Consider the following 21,509-nt stretch of genomic DNA (forward strand, 5'->3'; position numbering starts at 1 on the left):
ACGTTCAAATTAAGATGACAATTGGACGTCCATAGAGAAATATTAGAAAGGCAGACCGATATGCTGTCTTAGGAGGAGGAGGACAGCTCATCTGTAGAAAGGTAGATTTGTGAATTAGTAGCATAAAACTGATAGAGCCAGACTTGTGGATTAATGATAGAGTTGTGGGATGCCTCCTCAGAATAGGAGAGGGGAGAAGGAAGAGAACCCAACAGGACCCTGAAGGACTGATTGGAGAGGTGGAAGAATTATGAGAGTGAGAGCTATGAAAGTCAATGGAGGACAAAATTTCAAGAAGTCAAGACTGGTTGACAGTGACTGAATGACCCATCCAAGCTGTGGATGTGTTCCAGAGGAACTTTCAAGCCAGCAAACTCACCAATACTGCTAGGAACCTGAAATACGGACTTTGAAGTCTTTGTATGTATGTGACTGCTTTACCATTTAACATCTCTCTTTTTTTAAAAAAACAACAAACCTTTAGTTTTAGACACTAAAGGATTGGCTGGCAGCATGGTATTTTGGGTAAGATCCAAACCTATGCTGACCTGGCAAAGTGGCCGACCCTTTGGGGTCAGAAGAACATTTTGTATATGTGAGCAGAGTTTTTTAAATAACTTCTCATTGTACTGCACCTAGGTGCTGATTGGGAGCCAGAGAACTGGAATGCAATAAGGGCGCTGTGTGATTTCTTTTTTTGCTTCTTGATAACCAGTGTGGGAAAATCAGAAGCACAGTTTGTGACTTTAAATTCAGTGTTACCCACCAGTCTTGGGAGTATCTGCTCTCCCTTTTGCAGCCTGCCCTGACCTTGGCATTTCCAGTGAGGGCTGCCCTAGGCACACCGGGTCACATCTCAACTGGTGTCCTTTTCAGCAGCCCTCCCTGGGCTCAGTCTGCTACCAGACCAGCAGTGCTCAACCCTTGTCTGGCTAGGTTTTATGCTCGGTCCCCCAGGCTCAGTCTGCCCACACTGACCTTTTGACGGCTTTGCTGCTATTCTATCCAGCCAGCCAGCCACACACCTGGTCTTTGGCAGCCTTTGCTGCACTCAGTTCTGTCTGTTGAGCTAGCTATAGTCCTACTGTTTGTGTAATCAGCCAGGCTCTCATTCCTCCCTTGTCAAGCTCCACACAGTCACTGAAGGCTCTGCTCTGCTGTTTGCCTTTTATCTGACTTTTCTGGCCCCTTATTGGTTGCTCCAGCAGCCCCTCCGATTGGCCTCTCTTCTGCAGCCACTCTAGACTGCTTGGAGGACTTCTCGCTGCTTTGTTCTGGGACAGGGTGATACAGGGCCACGAGGTCTCCAACAGGGCGCCTCCAGACCTAGTCCACCCTGCCACACTCACAAATATGATTTCTCTGAAATTTGTTGTACATGCACAACACTAAACACATAATTACTCTATAATTTTACACATGCACAGTTCTACTTACACTTATGCTGTTAAACGTGATCAGAACAGACACTTAAAATTCACAGCAGGTTTCTCTCAAGCCTAAATATACCTTTGCTCACAAAACCCCGTAACCCTTATGCACCCCTGTGAACTCTTTCAGTTGGCACCAAATACGGTTGCCAGGTATCTGGTTTTCCACCGGAACGCCTGGTCGAAAAGGGACCCTGGCTGCTCTGGTCAGCACCACTGACTGGGCTGTTACAAGTCCAGTCGACAGAGCAGTGGGGCTAAGGCAGGCTCCCTGCCCGCCATGGCTCTGCATGGCTCTTGGAAGCAATGGCATGTCCCCCTTCTGACTCCTACTTATAGGGACAGCCAGGGGGCATGAGCTCCAGCTCTGCAACTCCCATTGGCCAGGAACTACGGCCAATGGGAGCTGTGGGGGTGACACCTGTGGATGGGGCAGCATGCAGAGCTGCGTGGCTGCACCATCACGTAGAAGTCGGAGGGGGGGCATGCCGCTGCTTCCGGGAGTTGCCTGAGGTAAGCGCCAGCGAGAGCCTGCACCCATGACCCCCTTCCGTTCCCCAGCCCTGATCCCCCTCCCGCCCTCTGAACCCCTCGGTCCCAGCCCAGAGCACACTCCTACACCCCAAAGCCCTCATGCCCAGCCCCACCCCAGAGCCTGCACCCCAAGTTGGAGCCCTCACACACCCCTGTACCCCAACCCCCTGCCCCAGCCCGGAACCCCCTCCTGCACCTCAAATTCTTCATCCCTGGCCCCACACAGGAGCCTGCATACCCAGCCAGAACCCTCACCCCCCACCCCGCACCCCAACCTCCTGACCCAGCCAGGAGCCCCCTCCTGCACCCTGAACCCCTCATTTCTGGCCCCACCCTGGAACCCGCACCCCCAGCCCAGAGCCCCTCCCATACTCTGAACCCCTCGGCTCTAATCCAGAGCACCCTCTCACACCATGGACTCCTCATTTCTGGCCCCACCCTGGAGCCCACACCCCTAGCCAGAGCCCTCACCTCCTCCCACATCTCAGCCCCCTGCCCCAGCCCAGTGAAAATGAGCGAGTGAGTCAGGGTGGGGAGAGTGAGCAATGGTGGGGGGGTGGTAAATGGAGTAAGCAGGGTGCGGGGCCTCGGAGAAGGCAAATAGAAAGTGGCAACCCTAGCACCAAGAGATCCCTGGGTTACACAAGGTTCTCAAAGAAACATACAGGAGCTGTGTGTGAATGTGTTATGTACGCATTTTGTTATATTAACTACTACATTATTGAGACTTCTGAAACACACAATTAAAATTTCTTACATTTAGATCAAACAGGATGCTTTTTAATGCTTTGGACTGTAATCCTGTCAATGAGTGAGTGTATGGGAATGGCTTACCGTAAGGAGACTTTTGTTGAAGTATTCTATTTTCATATTATTCACAAATGTATATTTACAGAAAATTAGATGTCACTTACTGTAAAACAAGGCTGTTTCAATCAGACAAGAAGTCTCAATTTAGATTGGATATATTGGAAAATACTAAATTCTTAGGCCAGATAATGCATGGTAAACTGAAGGCCAGGGTGTGCAAGCTATCTGTACCCTAGGCCAGTGGATGCTGGGTATGGTTTGGATGCACATGTACCAGCTGCAGTGTTCTTGGATGAATCCTTTGACTTACATATAGAGTGGCATTGGAATCTTCTTTCCAACAGGTTCCTTGTCTCAGCATAAAGTATGTGAAACCTTTTCGCCATCAGGTATACTTGAGGACAAAGTGAGAAGAGGAAAGAGACTGGAGATAAGATCAAGTCTTTAGTGCCGGAGGGCTTTCATGGCAATGGAACAAATAAAATACAATAAAACTAGCTCTCAATAACAATGTTTTAATTACTAATACTGTTTACTGTTATCTGTTTTTTTTAGATGAGAAACAACATTAGACACTACTTTGTTGAATCTCCTCCTGTTAAATTATGTTACGATGTCATCACATGGATAGCAACTCAAGTAGCAATAAGTTACACAGTTGTGCCATTTGTGCTGCTCTCTGTAAAACCCTCTTTCATGTTTTACAGGTAAGTACACTTCATGGGTTTTTTAAAAATCACTGAACTCAGAGGCAAGTTAAATTATTCTTTTGGCAGGAGATCTCCTTTGAGTGGTGATAAAAATTTAGTATTTGGATCACTACCTTGCCAGCTAAGTGACTTGTCATCCAGTTTGGACAAACAAAATAAGTAACAATTTTCCTAGTTTCTTAAGCACACAGAGCACAAGTGCAGTATTGAATTTCCTGGAATAGGAGCCATTCAGAGCATACATCTGAGATTAGAAAATGGGTCAAGGGGCACAGAGCAACAGCAATAAGTGACCACTGCCTAAAGTAACTTTCATGAATAACCAGCAATAAAAGGGTAAATAGGCATATATTTCTCAAAAGAGAGAAAGTGCTTCACAGAAGGCTCTTAAATGTAGCAGGAAAACCATTCTTTTTCTTTGCATTATTTGTTTGCAGTTTTAAAGTGACACAGGTGTTTAACATGCTATACAGTGTGTGAAAAGAACGAGGAGTACTTGTGGCACCTTCGAGACTAACAAATTTATTTGAGCATAAGCTTTCATGGGCTAAAACCCACTTCATCAGATGCATGCAGTGGAAAATACAGTAGGAAGATATACATATACAGAAAATATGAAAAAATGGGTGTTGCCATACCAACCCTAACGAGACTCATCAATTAAGATGGGCTATTATCAGCAGGAGAAAAAAAACTTTCGTAGTGATAATCAGGATGGCCCATTTCAAACAGTTGACAAGAAGGTGTGAGTAACAGTAGGGGCAAAATTAGCATGAGGAAATAGTTTTTAGTTTGTGTAATGACTCATCCACTCCCAGTCTTTATTCAAGCCTAATTTAATGGTGTCCAGTTTGCAAATTAATTCCAGTTCTGCAGTTTCTCGTTGGAGTCTGTTTTTGCTGTTTTTTTGTTGAAGGATTGTGACTGTTAGGTCTGTAATCGAATGTCCAGGGAGATTGAAGTATTCTCCGACTGGTTTTTGAATGTTATAATTCTTGACGTCTGATTTGTGTCCATTTATTCTTTTGCGTAGAGACTGTCTGGTCTGGCCAATGTACATGGCAGAGGGGCATTGCTGGCACATGATGGCATATATCACATTGGTAGATGTGCAAGTGAACAAGCCCCTGATGATGTGGCTGATGTGATTAGGTCCTATGATGGTGTCCCTTGAGTAGATATGTGGACAGAGCTGGCATCGGGCTTTGTTGCAAGGATAGGTTCCTGGGTTAGTGTTTTTGTTGTGTGGTGTGTGGTTGCTGGTAAGTATTTGCTTCAGGTTGGGGGGCTGTCTGTAAGCGAGGACTAGCCTGTCTCCCAAGATCTGCGAGAGTGAGGGATCGTCCTTCAGGATAGGTTGTAGATCCTTGATGATGATGCGCTGCAGAGGTTTTAGTTGGGGGCTGAAGGTGATGGCTAGTGACATTCTGTTACTTTCTTTGTTGTTACTCTCACAGATCTTGGGAGACAGGCCAGAATATGGAATACATCAAAATACATCATACTTCCAAAATACCCAATGGCATGTGTGACTACAAAGCTGGGTTATGTCCATTACAGCTTATAGCAGAGTGGGGGGTCACCAAAAAATTAAATTTTGCTATGGTAAATGTAGCATTTTACCTTGGAGCTGTTTATAGTCCAGAATTGTCTATTTTACATTCTAGCAGTAAATATACTGGGAGAGAGTTCACGTCTTGTTGATTCCCACTCTACTCTCCAGTACAATAAAAGATATTTGAAAGAATGCTAGTGGAAATGTTGATGCCTTGCTGCTAAAGATCATATATACGGCAAACTGCCTATGTAAGGGCAGTCAGGTATTTAAAGTAGCTATAATAGTGGCCAAAGTTCTGATTAATGATTTTTTTTCTTCTTCTTCTTTGTTTAGCTCCTGGTATTTCTGTCTTCACATTGCCTGCATCTTAGTGTTGTTGATATTGCCATTGAAAAGAACTCAAAAAGGAGGTATAGAACAGGAAAGCATCAAGTCCTCATGGCCCAAAAAACTAGAAGAAGAAGAAAATGTTTTGGGACAGAACAGTTATTCCACAACAAATAATAGTTTCGATCAGAAACGAGAAATAACCTGCAGATATCCAGCACTAAAGCAATGATTGGGAAATACTATGATGAATATATTTTGTATGTTTTCAAAACCCATTTTTAGCACCTTTTAAAGGGGTTTGTATTTGTTTGCAAAGGTGTTTAGTAAGAAAAGAATGCTGTTGCCTAGGGAATATCATAAACAATAGTAAGACTGGAAACAAAGCAAATTAACCCCTCCTATGCCATGTCCCTGTGGGTCATGCCTTATATGAAAATATTACCATTATTTCAATGGGCACTCAGGACTTACAACGTATGTCCATAGGGTCAGATGTGTGCCCCTTTGCTGAATGTACGTTGTGTATCCCAAGGCACTGATGAGGTGGAAAACAGCTGTGTCAGTCTAAATTAACACATGGAAATTAATTTTTCCAAATGAATGACTTGCCTTAAACCCTCTATCTACTGAAATATTGTTTCTAAGTGGTAATTTCATGTTTAATATTATGTGGAAACTGTATAATGTTGGGTGCTGTTTTAAAAAAAGACAGGACTATGAAATGGGAAACTGTTGAAAGGTTGTGAATCTTTTAAAAGGTATTGCAATAAACATCTCAGTATTTGGAGGGTTTTCTTAGATCTCAAACTATTACAGTATGTTGCGGAACTGTAAACGTTACCAATGCCAAATTATAGCTTAGTTTGATAAAGAGAGTCTAATTACAAAGAGCCCTTCTGAAAGGATTTTTTTAAAACTAAAGATTCACCTTTTTTGCCAGGGCTAATAGCTCTGTTCTAGGTTTATTTTATTTTGTTGTTTTTAAAAACACTAAGTGGACTTCGAAGCTAGAGACAAAATGGCAGCCATAGTAGAATACAGATGAAGACACTGTGCAAGCCACCAGGCTTTCAGTGAAAGTGCTTCTTACCCTCAGCTACCGGAGTTCCTTATTCTAGCACTTAAACATTTTACAAATAGTGACTTTTTAATCTTTAAGAAGCCCTTCTGAAGTTTCTCAGACATAAAACGGTTAGTTGAAGGTGCTTACCATATCAAATAAATATAACAAGATTACCTTGAGGTTGTAACTCAAGTTAATAGAAAACAAAAGATGAAATCATATGCCAGCCAGGCACTGTATGCTTTATCTTGATAATCCATGGCCCTTCACCCCAAAATGCCTGTGGGCTTTAAGAAAAGCTTTTTTTTTTTTTTTTTAATTAAGATTTCAGATGCAGAATTCACACTACACTTTTAGGTAAGATTATGGGAGAAAGCAATGTTTGGGAATGTGAGACTGATATTTCATTTTGAAATTATATCAAGGAAGTAATGTGATAATATCTGTAACAGACCATTTATTGTGGTAATGGCCTCTGCTAGAGAAAAAATGTGTTTAAAGGGCTATGTTTTTATTTGCTTATATTCTGTATTATTTTCATATGATTTTTAGTAAATGCAAACTCTGTTTATCCACATGTTGTTTTAACTTTGAAACTTGTACAAAAAATGCCAGAGCAACAGTAATGAAACTTATTATCAAACAACAGGCAAATGAGGTGAGTAATAAATTTCTTGATTTATATTTTGGATCCTAAAAACTTCTTGGTTGTGCATCTTCCAACATTAGTTGACTGAATATTGTGAATGAGTACAAAAAAGGCAGTTTTCAGCTTTTAGGGACACTAACAAGAAAAAATATAGTCTTCTCGTCATCTAAATGTCAGAAGGCTTCTTCAGCTCAGTTTCCACAGAACCTACTCTTGAGCTGGGTCAGAATTATGTTTTTCTTCCTTGGAAAGTTCAGCATCTGGGTTTTGGCACTCTTCCCAAAATGCCAAGGAAGATGAAGACAAGCTTCTCTTATATGTGGATGTTAGCACAAATCTATCAATCCACACAGCTAGGCAGAACTGAGTATACCCTGGATATGTCTATACTACGTTAAAAACCCCATGGCACCGAGTCTGAGCCCAGATCAGCTGACTCAGACTCCTGGGGCTCAGGCTACAGGGCTAAAAATAGCAGTGTGGGTGTTCGAGTTTGGACTGGAGTGCAGGCTCTGAGACCCTCCCCCCTTGCAGCGTCTCAGGGTATATCAACACTGCAATATAAGACCCGTGGCTGGCATGGGTCAGGTGACTCCAACTCAGGGGGCTCAGGCTGTGGGCTATAAAATTGCAGTGTAGACATTCGGAGTCAGGCTGGAGTCTGGGCTCTGAGACCCCTTCACGGGTGAGGATGCCAAAGCCTGAACATGTGCACTGCAATTTTATAGTCCTGCAGCCTGAGACCTGCAAGCCCGAGTGAGCTGATCTGAGCCAGCCAGAGCTAACCCAGGGGTCGTATTGCAGTATAGACATACCCTGAGAGAGCAGTTAACTCTGCACTTCAAAAATGGCTTGGATACGGGCAGTCCGTGTAATTGAAAATGATCACCCTTAAAAGAAAATGAACAGATTTGTAAACTCCTGCCATAGTTATGCAAACAGACCACTCCATCCACTGGGCTATGGTTATCATACCTTGTTTTTCCCAAACACATCTATCTTTTCACATTGTATATGGCTAAGGGCAGGTTGATCTATCTTATTCCACACAAAATGGATCTTACCCATAAATCTGTAACATCGCTTGCATTTTTTCTTTCTGAAAGGATATCAAACTAAACAGGAGACTAGTCAACATTGTACACACTTCTCAGCTTCTTTTGGTTTGTCCCTTTCTGTTGTTATTGAGCTGGGTCCTCTCCTTCAGAACCTGGTCCCTCTCCCAAATGGCATAGAGTCTAATCTGGCACTTCATATACATATCTACATGTATAAGCACTACATATGCAAACAGATTTGCCAGGATGCCAATGCAATACAGTCTTTATTTGGTAGCCTCAAACCAAAATGTCTCCTTCTCCCTTAGTAATCTGGTATTTTCTTTTGGTATGCACGCCAGTAGACATCATCACATTTAAAAATACATTTGCCATTAGTTGTGCATTTGCAGTAACAAGAGTGAATATCCTGTAGAAGAAAGCACTAAGAATTAAGCAGGCTTCTGATGCAAATACAATTTGTGCTGGCCCTTACCTTCCTGGGGAATTGGCGTAGATACAGTATCATTTCATACTTGGATATGAGGGAATATAGATAGTTAAGCAACTATGTACATGCACCAGTTGAGCACTATCTGCAAGATTCCTAGCTTTGAATTGGATATAGCTGTCTGCTTCTGCATTTAATGTCATATTTATCACTCTTGATTCCAATTTGGAATTTTGAAATTCCACAAATGTTACCACTGCTGCATAAGAAACAAAAGATAATGAATCTCATTAGTCTTGGGTAGAATTAGTACCCTTAGAATTTTATCTCTTTGTAATATGCTCATTTGTGAACATGAAAATACATAGGGCCAAATTCTGCTCTTAGATGAGAATACCTCCTATTGATTGCAATGGGAGTTGTGTATATTTATCTCAGGGCAGCCTTCAGCCTTCATGGTTTATACTGTTGCTTTCTCTGCTTTTTCTTATTTACTTTGCTATAACAAATTAAAAATACTGCACCAAATTCTGTTTGTGAATTAAATTAAAGAGCAGCCTTCAGTAAATTTAATTATTTAAAGATTATTCAGATAAGAAATATTTAAGTACAGTATTTCACTTTAAAGGCTTATGTAATCATTTTAGATGACTATTTTAGTGATATTTTAATTTAAGAAGAAATTTGAAGTTTATCAGATACAAAAGTCACCTGCTTTTAAATATTCAGTCTCATTTTATTTACCACCTCATATACACATTAGATGAAGGATTATATTGGATTCCAATTAAACATTTTTATGAGGGCTAAATATAACTCATCCTTGTTTGTAATGTTATGGTGCTTTGTAGACAGTTGCATATTGAGGACAGTTCTTCTGGGCACTTAATGAAGAGCTAATGCTCATTTTTAAATGTAGTATCCCTCATAGTAACTGTTCACTAATTATTTTTAATATTTTACACTTATGCATTCATTGAAGAAAAGAAATATAAAGAAGAATACTTTGAGTGGTGCCTACTACTGTCACTAGAGTGAAAGATCTGTTAGTTTTAAAAATGTATATAAATCCTGTTTTATTCAGCCATAGACATTCCTTCAACGGACACTTATCATACGAGATTTCTGCACAGGTAACGTTTTTTTAAAGGGACATGTGAAAAGATATTTTCTTTAAAAAATAGTCTTGTCTGTTTCAAATAACATCTTAAGAGAGAAGATGTTCAAAGAGAGGTGCATATAAATAACTGTATGTGCCCTGGTGTACACACAGATTTTGTATAAGCATTTTGGTTAAGAGTGTGGCTATTTTACCAAAATACATATATGGTAACACCTAGTGTGGACTCCATTATACTGCTAGTTTATATAAAAGTGCTTATAACACAGTAGTTTATTCCTCTGCCCTTAGGCGAATAAGCCATACCAGTATAAAATCCTTTATATCAATTGAAGTGCATCCACACTGGGGAGAGAATTATACCATATTAATAATACTGATATAGTTATAGTGGTACAACTGTTAAGTAAAGACAAACCTAGGTACTAAGATATCATGGGTGAAATCCTGGCCTCTTTGAAGTCAATGGCAAAACTCCCATTGACTTTATTGGGACCAAAATTTTACCCCATGTGTGCAAAATGTATATCAGCATACACATATGGCTACCTCTTCTCCATGTGTGCATGCAAGTATCTGAATATGGGCCTACATCTAACTTTAAAAACCTGGCCTTAGATTAAAACATAAAGAAGTTTAAAAGTATAATGTAATTTCCTCATCAACAATTACAATGTTCGTTAAACTTTGCTTTGTAACTACCCTGGTCTGTTTAATGTTTCTAATTCTCATTGGGGTTATGTGAAATCAGCTTTGAAAACTTCAACGTTTTTCCTAAAAATAGATGTGTTTTCAAATGAAAAATTGCAATGTTGCCTTTTTTATTGAAAATTAACCAATTTTACAAAATCACAATGAAATGTGAAGTTTTCAGATTTAATGGAAAATATTTTACATCCATAGTTCTCATGCATTAATATTCCAGTTGAATACAGCATTTAAGTACATGTTTAGCCTCAGATATGTCCTTAACCCCATCCTTATTCAGCACAGCACTTAGATATGTGCTTAAATCCAGCTGAAGTCAATGGGACTTAATAACTGTTTGTTTGAGATGAAGAATGTGCATAAGTTCTGTGCTGAATAAGGATGAACTTAAGTAGGCACTTAAGTACATGGCTAAACTGGGGCCTTCCCCAATGATGTGGTGTTTCAAACAGAGAAACTGAAGGGGATGATTAATAAAGTAAACTAAAATTACTTTTTAATACTTTAATTTCATAGATTTCAGATTAGATTTTTATATTTCTTTGGTTACCAAAACCTGCATTTCAAGCCTATTTGTATTCCCTTTAACAATATTTTAAAAATTCGTTTGGAAGCATTTTGGTTACAGAAGTGTGCAAAAGTAAGCAAATAAATGTACCAGTAAGTTGGCCAGTTCATCCTCTTGTATCTTTCTCCAGGCTATTAGTCTTCAATGGATTAGGCCTGGTTTAGTATTTTAAAAATTAAAAAATGACATGTTTTCATAATTTATTATGTATATCCTTATAAAATTGTGAAAATGCAACACTCTGGACTGAGAAACTGTTATGGTCTGTAGTGTGCATAACCATATGTAAGTGTCTGTATAACTATTTACACAAAACTAGTTTGTCCCCTCGGATCATATATCATACACCACTGAATTAAGTTCTGTTTTTATGCTGTTACTTCAAAGAAAAGATAAATTAAACCTCAGAATGTCAGTCACATTAAGGTCTGAATAAAATGTATGAAAGGACTCGACTGGGCTGTGGCAAAAATGATCTCCTGACCAGTATCCTAAAGTGAAAATATAACTGTTAAGCCAGAATCCAAATGCAAAGTAAAGGTCTCAGCTGAAGTTTCAAAACAATCTCCACTTAAAAGATTGCCTGCAGCCAGTCTTTGAACACAAAATTTGACTTCCCATTGCCAAATTATTTGAATGGAAAACAACGTAGGGCTGCTTTCAGAGGGACCTTTTCCAATTGCTCCATCAGAGAAGGGAAGTGAATAAGGAAAGGAGATTTTGGAGAAAGGTTTCATTCACTGAGATATTGACCTGGCATGGGAACTAGAATGAGTCAGGAAGAATCACCCAACTTGGATTCATGGTAGAGTTCTTACCAAAATTTACAATGTGAGCAGACACTGTTGGTTCATCCAGGGTTATGATTTTAATTCTCTTTCCTCCAGACCCTGAAAAGGGTTTGTATGTCCAACTAATTACAATCACAGCTTAATGAAACAGAGTGCCCAGTACTGGAAATCTCTAAACAGTATGGCATTGCATATCAATGGTGCAGCAACATTTTGTCACAATGGGTTAAAGAAAAGGATATTTGCCTACATGTTTCTTTTTTGCCTTTTTATGTGCTTCAGTTCTCTTAATTTTTTTTAATTAACAAGTTTCTCATTTCATACACATTTTCTTGTCCAGTGATATTGACTATTTCTATGAAGAGTCTTCTGACATGTCTTAGAGTGACAAATGGTGTAATATGATTTAGTAGTGACTAGGTAGTTATTTTTAAATTCCAGACCTCAAGAGTATTCTAGATCAGTTAGAAAAGAAAATTCCAAATGTATTGAATGGAAACTAGTTTAAGTCAAGATGGGTGAACATAGCATTATTCAAACAATATAAGATGTTGTAATAAATTATTCAATTTAAGAATCTAAAATATGAAATTTAGTTCTCTCCTGTCTTGGTTACACATTCAAAGGTATATTATTTACCTCAGTGCAGACGTAGTTATGCACCCAAATACCTAAACATAGAGTTGAGAAAATAGGCCTAAAAGTGGATAGTTACGAGTATTCCTCAACTTGCCTTTTCTGGTTCAGAATATAATGCATTGTCCGTGAATTTCATTTTTATTATTCCAAAATATATATTTTTTAAAAATTGTTATTTTTCAACAGATCCATAAACCTAGATCTTGGTGTATGGTAAATTAAAATACCACTGTGTTAGTTACACTGTGATGTGATATTTTAATAATTACTCATTTCTAATTTGTCTCAGCATTGCTGCACAGGTAGCAAGCTGTTATGTTTTAAAGATGTTTTTAACTTGCATATAAATGTTTTCTAATTTGTGTCTTTAAAATCTGATTAAACAGTAGTTTAAAGAAACCTTGAATTTGTTCTGCTAATTTTATTGGTGTCTTAAATAACTGCTAAGTAGTAAAATTATTCAGTGCATTGCAGCAAACCATGAGATCTAACAAGCTAAGTAGACCCTTTGCTAAAAAAGAAATGTTTTCTTCACCAGAGGATCAGACCTCTGATACCTGAACTATTCAACACTACAGTTAGACTATCTAACAATGTTAAAAACAATAATTAAGGAATAGTAGGGATGGATGAAGAGCCTCCAAATAATTTAATTCAAACTGAATATTAAGGGTTATCGATTTTAGGAATATGGGATAAGGAAAAAAACTATAATGGAACTAATAGGGGGTAAAATGTGAACTATGATGGCCAGTGTAGTTAGGATGGCATCAACACCAGCCTCACAGTAATAGTGAGAAAGAACTGAGTTTTTTCACCGAGTGTCTGTGTATCCTTCAATAGGAGGTAATGGCAAAGTGATTCAGGCAGCACTGACTGGACATGGTACATGACTAGATCCTGGTAGCAGGATCACAGTAACAGGCAGAGAAGAAAGGAACGCTGTGTGTGTATATATAATATTTATATATAAAAATTTTGTTTTTATGGTGTCTGTGGAAATTTCACAATAGTGAAATACCCCAAATGAGTTAGGGATGACTTCTAAATACTTGAGCTACATGACTGAGCCTAAATCAACTTTGCAAAGCTGTTATGAAAATTTACTAGGCACAAAATCAACTGACCAGTCATTTGCTGTGTGGGGATTAGTGAAAATGACCCCACAAAAAATTGTATTGTTGTAGATATGTTGGACCCATAGTAAAGTGAAATATCCTTCACATGTGGGTGAAATAAGACAATCACTGTGCTCTTGAATTAACTCACTGGATTTATGGCTCATTACAACAATCTGTAACACACTAGCCTCCTCCCCTATGACTGCAGAGGTGTTAACTGGTCACTTCACCTAGAATGGTCTCTTACAGTATGTGAGAGACAAGGTGGGTGAGGTAATATATTTTATTGAACCAACTTCTGTAGGGAGAGAGAAGTTTTCGAGCTTACACAGAACTATTCTTCAGATGTGGGAAACTTACCTGAAGAAGAGCTCTGTGTAAACTTGAAAAAAAGCTTCTCTTTCTCATGAACAGAAATTAGTCCAATAAAAGATATTACTTCACCCACTTTGTCATTTAATATCCTGGGATCAACACAGCTATAACACTGCATCTTACAATGTGTGTTAACTACTTGTGCTAAATAACTTGTTCCGTAAGTTAGCTGTGACACCAAGTAAGTTTCCCAGACGTGAGGAAGAGCTCTGTGTAAGCTTGAAAGCTTGTCTCTCACCAGCAGAAGTTGGTCCAATAAAAGATATTACCTCACCCACCTTCTCTCTCTAAACCAGGGGTGGGCAAACTTTTTGGCCTGAGGGCCACATCGGGGTTCCAAAACTGTATGGAGGGCTGCGTAGAGAAGTCTGTCCCTCCCCAAACAGACTGGCCCCGCCCCCTATCTGCCCCCTCCCACTTCCCACCACCTGACTGCCCCCCTCAGAACCCTAGACCCATCCACCCCCCAGCTCCTTGTCCCCTGACCGCCCCCCACAGGACCCCACCACCTATCCAACCCCCCCTGCTCCCTGTCCCCTGACTGCCCTGACCCCTATCCACACCCCTGCCCGACCCCCTGGATTCCCACACCTATCCAATCCCCCTGTTCCCTGACCGCCCCCCAACCTCCACCTCATCCAACTGCCCCCTGCTCTCTGAATGTCCCCCAGAACCTCCTGCCCCTTATCCAACCCCCTGGCTCCCTGCCCCCTTACCATGCCACTCAGAGCAGCAGGACTGGCAGCTGCGCTGCCTGGCCGGAGCAGCCACACCGGCGCACTGCCTGGTAGGAGCTCGCAGCCCTGCCACCCAGAGCGTTGGCAGCATGATGAGCTGAGGCTGTGGGGGAGGGAGGACAGCAGGGGAGGGGCCAGGGGCTAGCCTCCCCAGCCAGGTGCTCAAGGGCCAGGCAGGATGGTCCAACAGGCCAGATGTGGCCCACAGGCCGTAGTTCACCCACTTCTGCTCTAAAAAATAATTTTACAGACATGTAAATATATTTGTGTGTGTGTATAGTAATTACCCCAAACAATGAGTGGGTGAGCAGAATTTTGTAAGGCTGCTCCAAATCCAGCCAGTGACTGGTTGGATGACACTCTCACAAAACTTTGAAATCTCCCTCTCAACCCACCTAGGTGTATACATTCCTGAATATGCAACAACCCAAATATCTTCAGCTTAATATTTTGAAATAGCCTCACTCAAATGGCTCAACTTTCATATTGTTTAACAAACTATTTATTTGGTTCACCCACCCCAAAGAAATAGGATTGTTAAAATGCATCTCAAATGCATCAGAGCTTCAGCAGTTTTTGCTCTGGTATTAGGACTTACCTTGTCCTTGTTGGCTAACAATAATATTTAAAGCAGATTTGGACAAATGTTGGTCTTTGCCAATATATATTGTTGTACAAATGAGCAGAACCATTGATACTCCCCAAAGGCATACTGTTTCCAACTTAGACATAATGAAGTCCAACTACAGGCATAGGAACACAGGACTTAGCTTATATATTTGTTGACAGACCTATTTGTTTAATTTGTAAACACCTAGAGGGTAATAGGATTATAAGGAATAGCCAGCATGGATTTGTCAAAAACCAGTCATGCTAAACCAATCTAATGTCCTTCCTTTACAGGGGTTCCTGGACTAGTGGATAGGAGGGAAACAGTAGACATGAAAAGTATCTTGATTTTTTAGTAGGGTTTTAACACAGTCACATAACATTCTTGTAAACAAACTTGGGAAGTATGGTCTAAATGAAATTATTATAAGGTATGTGCAAAACTGGTCAAAAGACTACTTAGAAGAGTAGTTATCAATCATTTGCTGTCAAACTGGGGGCACATGTCAGGTCTTCCAGTCCTGGGTCCAGTACTATTCAGTATTTTCATTAATGACTTGGTAATGGAGTGGAGAGTATTTGCACATGACACCAAGCTTGAAGGGGTTGCAAGCACTTTGGAGGATGGGAATAGAATTTGAAGTGACCTTTACAAATTGGAGAATTTATATGAAATTGACCAGATGAAATTCAGTAAAGACAAGTGCAAAGTATATTTCATTAGGAAGGAAAAATCAAATGCACAACTACAAAATGGGGAATAACTGGCTAGGCAGTAGTACTGCTAAACAGGATCTGAGGTTATAATGGATCATAAATTGAAAATGAGCCAACAATGTGGTGGAGTTGCAAAAAAGGCTAATATCATTCTGCAATGTATTAACAGGAGTGTCACACACATGGGAGGTTATTGTTCCACACTACTTGACACTGACAAGGCCTGAGGTGCAGAACTGTGGACCAAAATTGGAGAGTCCAGAAGAGAACAACAAAAATTATAAAAAAGTTACAAAAAATCTGAGCTGTAGCTTTTATTTGTTCTGGAAATGCCTCATCCACCTCTACCTGATTTGGTGATCTGTGGTAGATCCTTACCGTGACATCATGTTTATTTTTCCCCCTTTTGTCTTCACCTGAAGACTTTCAACTGGTTTGTTTCATCTTTTTCCGGCCCTCAGAACAATTGTGTACATTTTTCATGTAAAATGGAACACCTCCCTTCCTTCCCCCCTCCATGTCCTTTAGGAATAAGCTATATCCCTCTATACCAATACTCCAGTCATGAGATTTATCCCACCAAGTATGGCATATGTGATGCCAATTAAGTAATAATTTAGCTTATAGACTAATACTTCCAGTTGTTTCTGTTTAGTCCCCATATTCCTTGCATTTATGTACAGATATTTAAGATGTTGAGCAGATCTCCACTGTTATCCCCATCGTTGCTCCTATGATTCTATTAAAAAGAAAAGGAGTACTTGTGGCACCTTAGAGACTAACCAATTTATTTGAGCATGAGCTTTCGTGAGCTACAGCTCACTTCATTGGATGCATACCGTGGAAACTGCAGAAGACATTATATACACACACAGAGACCATGAAACAATACCTCCTCCCGCCCCACTGTCCTGCTGGTAATAGCTTATCTAAAGTGATCATCAAGTTGGGCCATTTCCAGCACAAATCCAGCAAAATTTGTGCTGGAAATGGCCCAACTTGAAGATCACTTTAGATAAGCTATTACCAGCAGGACAGTGGGGCGGGAGGAGGTATTGTTTCATGGTCTCTGTGTGTGTATATAATGTCTTCTGCAGTTTCCACGGTATGCATCCGATGAAGTGAGCTGTAGCTCACGAAAGCTTATGCTCAAATAAATTGGTTAGTTTCTAAGGTGCCACAAGTACTCCTTTTCTTTTTGCGAATAGAGACTAACACGGCTGTTACTCTGAAACCTACGATTCTATTGTAATTTTCCACTCCCTCTCCATCCCCAGCATTTATAGAATTGTAGGATTGGAACGGACATCAAGGAGTTTTCTAGTCCAGGCCCCTGTACTCATGGCAGGACTAAGTATTATCTAGACCATCCTTGGCAGGTGTTTGTCTCTAACCTACTCTTAAAAATTTCCAGTGGTGGAGATTCCACTGTTACAAGAGATTTTTACCTGCTTTGATCCTGAAAGAAGATTGCAGCACCCAGGATAGGGAAAGGCATAAAGATACTGACAGTCAGAGGTGGGGGTGAGAGACATCCTGAACAATTCATCTCTCCCAATTAGCATAACAAAGGCAATGACAGCATCATAATGCTTTAGTTTGCAGAGAACAGTAGTTAGTTTTAGATTTGAGGCTTTAGATCAGTTATAATTAATGGTAGTTTTACTAAAAATCCAAAACGGAGGCCACACTGATTTTATATTAGAAAACATCAAAAATGGAGGACACAGACTAAATTGACCAATAGCAGATCAGAAAGAAGGTTAAAATAAAGTTCAAACAGGGATGACCCAACTCTCCAAAATACCTGAAGGGAGAGGTTAAGAGCAGGAGTAGCTAGAGTGACAGGCAGAGTTGATTGGTTGAACAGTTGCCACCCACACAGGGAGGATCAAGGGGAGGATCCATACTAATTATCAACCAATCAGAGAAGGCCAGAAACTGAATATAAGGACAGCTGACAGGTTGGTGTATCTGAGAAGAAGAAGAAGAAGAAGAAGAAGACAGCAAAAGGAGACCAGAGAGTAGAGAAAAGCAGCAGCAGAGGGAGAAGATCGCAGGCAGCAGTAGCAATAGACAGAACAGAAGCACTGAAACGATACAGCAGGATTATAGAAGACGTGTAAGTCTGATTTTTATGATGATTCTTAAGGAAAGACTGGGTATGCCTGAAAATAAAGCTGAATGCCTGTTTCTGAGTGTGATCTGTTTGATCACCGTTCACAGAATGGTAATCTTAACTACTCAGTGTTTCTTTAATGTTATATTGTAATGTTATTTTATACATGTGCATAGGGTATTTGTAAGCTACATTGTAATGAGTCTAATGTTATTGTATTAAAGGCCTTATACATATGTCTGAAAGGGTCAGTATGTACCAATAATGCAACATTGTATTTGTCATACAGTTGGTGTAGTCTTCTGTGCCATTTGAATATATGATCTTTAAGTGGAATGTAATTGTCTTACTATCTATTATATCCTGTAATGCTTGCTTTCTTGCTTATTGAATATACTGTAATTGCCTAATTGTCTCTTAATAAATAAGACTTTTCAGAGAATTGCTGCTTGTATGTCAATCCTTTGAGCGGAAGGCTATATCCGTGTCCTCCCAAGGGTCAGCAGAACTAGTGTACTCTGGGGAGTCCTCTGCAGGTCAGAGACATACCCCCTGGTAATACCCTGGCATTTCCTCTAAGGCAGTTCACTTTCTTATTACCCCTCTGGGCAGAATAAGTTGACAATCAATTTATGGTTATAGGCAGTCCAGTGTTGGGATGCCTTAAGTTTAAATTTTGGGGTAGCAAATTGGCTTCCCTGGGTGGGCTTGAGGCGTTAGTTTAAGATAAAAATGCCTCCTATTGGATAGAAGGATGAGTGACACCAAGAAGTACATTTTCTTTTCTCCCTTCTTTCTCATTCTTTTTACCTTTTTCTGCTGTTTATCTTAAAAACCAGTTTTTCATGAAGCATGCTAAGGGTAAGTAACTAAAGGTAAGTGAAAGTTTAGATCTAAAAGGTACCTGGCTAGGAATTGTTGTTTATACTGCTGCTGGAGCCATAATCCTAGTAGAATTAGGAAGCCCAGGTAAATGTTTAGGGACTGGTGGAAGGGTCAGTATAGTTGTGATCAGGCTATTCATTAGTTCAGGCCGTCATACCCAAGTGTAGGGGTCGTTATGTGCTGGTGAATAGCTAAGGTCGGGCCACTCATTAATTCAGGCTGTCATACCTTAGCACAGGGGTCGTCATGCCCCGGTGAGTGGCTAAGGCTGAGCTGTTTATTAGTTTGAGCCATCAAACTCAGAACACAGGGGTTGTCATAACTCAGTAAACAGCTGCCGTCAAGATCACAGCAGGTATAGTGTTGTAGGTTAGATTTAGAAGATACAATTGTAGGTACAAAGCAAGGATCACAACTCAAATTTTCACCTAGTAAGTCATTTGAGTCAAAGTGAAAAAGCCTAGGTAAATGTTTTCAGGCCGGAAGAAGGACAGTCAGACCCACAGGAAACAGAATCGGGCACATACAGCCTAAGGAAGGCAGATTCTGGGGTCAGACACCAAGGATAGGAAGGCCTTGGAAGAACATAAGAACGGCCATTTTGGGTCAGACCAAAGGTCAATCTAGCTCAGTATCCTGTCTTCCAACAGTGGCCAATGCCAGGTGGCCCAGAGGGAATGAACAGAACAGGTAATCATCAGGTGATGCATTCCCTGTCTCCCATTCCCAGCTTCTGGCAAACAGAGGCTAGGGAGGCAGACTTTATCCTGCAAACTCAGAGAACAGGGTGAAGCACCTACAGCAGAAGGCTTGAGAGTGGCAGGCTTTATTCCAAGAGTTGAAAAAGTGAAATGAGTAGAGTATTAGAGATTAAGGATTAATAGTAAAGTTTTTAAATAAAAAAAAGGGGATAGGGTGATCATATAGAAGTGAGATGTTGAAGGGCTAGCAGCAGTTTGTAGGTTTTGAGGAAAATTACCAACTCAGGTGTGGCTGGGGTTGTAATCATACCTGGAGACCACTACCTGGCCAAGCAAGTAACCTCAAAAATGACAGCAAAAGGGAAACTGAGGCACCATAGCATTTTAGAAATAATGTTAGGAAGTAATTTGCAAGATTTTGCTAGAAAGGTAGGATGTGGTCCTTGGAAGGGAAATGTGTTCATTGGGCCTGGTGCTTATTAGGAACTCTGCAGGCTATGGGACCAATGGGTTCAGCCTAAGAAAAAAGGCTTTTTCTCAGGAGAACCAAGTAAGAAGGAGAAAAAACAAGCTGCCTTGCAAGGGCTCCAGCTTATAGCTGGAACTCTAGATGCAGAAATGGATACGTTATTAAAAGAAATACAAGAATTAAAAAAGAAAAAAAAACTTAAGGATGAAGAGTTAGCTAATTTAAAAACAGAAACTGATACATAGTTGCTCTCAATGTTGACTCAAACAGTACAAATTGTGGAGTCCCAAAATGAGCTAAATAAAATAAAAGAACAGGAAAAGTCAATGAAAGAAGTTGAGGAATGGAAGCATAAAGCAATGGATAGGCAAGCTGCAATGAGAGTAATACTCTCAGATGCAGGTGAAAAGAAAGAAAGAAACCATGCAGCTTGTATAAATTTGCTTTTACATTCCAAGGATGACTGTTTGTTTCACTCGGACTCCACAGAGTTTTCAAAATTCACCAGCTATTTGTCATATACATGTAAATAAGATGTGGGATAAAATGCCTAATAAGGATAGCATCATATCGTACATAAATGATATCCTTATTGTACAAAAACTAGGGAAGAAAACTTAGAAATATTAGATCAGATTTTACAAAAGATAAAGGAAACAGGGTTTAAGGTTAGTCCGGAGAAGGTTCAAATATGCCAGCAGCAAGTACATCATTTAGGAATAATGTTGGGACAAGAAGGACGATCACCAGATAAGCAAAGGGTGGAATTATTGCAGAAGTTACCAGCCCAGACAGATATATCTACCTTAAGGTCATTTTTAGGGATGGCAAATTTCTCAAGAGATTTTATAGAAAATTATGCAGAAAAAGCCAGTCCATTGTATAAGTTATTAAAGAAAGGTAAAAATTGGGAATGGGGATTAGAACAGCAGAAAGCTTTACTCATCTTAAAAAAGGATTAGTACAAGCCCCAGCTTTAGCATATGCAAAGGTAGGACAACTTTTTGTGCTCCAATTCGCTACCATTAGCACTGGAATGAGTGCTGTATTAAGCCAAGATCATGGTACAGGTCTTCGACCAGTAGCATATGCCTCTAAGATCCTGAATGGAGTGTAGAACAAGGATTCACTCCTTGTGAAAAAGAGGTATTAGCCTTAGTTTGGGCTTTACAACTTTGGGAATATTTAGTAGGACTATCCCTAGTGCTTCTTAAAACATCCCATTCTCCTGTGAGATATGTATTAACAGGAAAGATTCATGATGGACATGTTTCTAGCCTTAGATTAGCAAAATGGACGTTAGCTTTATTGAAGGTCCCAAGTTTATCACCAGTTCCTTATGGTCTTATAACTGAAGGGGAAGAACATGAGTGTCCCT

The 21,509-nt window shown here is 40.1% G+C and overlaps 1 protein-coding gene across 4 annotated transcripts in view; it reads left to right on the plus strand.

The window, feature by feature from the left end:
- Positions 1–7,119, plus strand: part of MBOAT2 (membrane bound glycerophospholipid O-acyltransferase 2) — a 218,701-nt gene extending 211,582 nt beyond the window's left edge. For all 4 annotated transcript variants that reach the window (XM_077812555.1, XM_077812557.1, XM_077812558.1 and 1 more), the window contains 2 exons: positions 3,330–3,481; positions 5,376–7,119. In XM_077812555.1, the coding sequence (XP_077668681.1) occupies positions 3,330–3,481; positions 5,376–5,601 (378 nt within the window). In that variant the 3' untranslated portion in view covers positions 5,602–7,119. The remainder of the gene's footprint in view (positions 1–3,329; positions 3,482–5,375) is intronic.
- The last annotated feature ends 14,390 nt before the right edge of the window (positions 7,120–21,509 follow it).

Source organism: Eretmochelys imbricata, chromosome 3 (assembly GCF_965152235.1).
Source record: "Eretmochelys imbricata isolate rEreImb1 chromosome 3, rEreImb1.hap1, whole genome shotgun sequence".
Lineage (NCBI taxonomy): Eukaryota > Metazoa > Chordata > Testudines > Cheloniidae > Eretmochelys > Eretmochelys imbricata.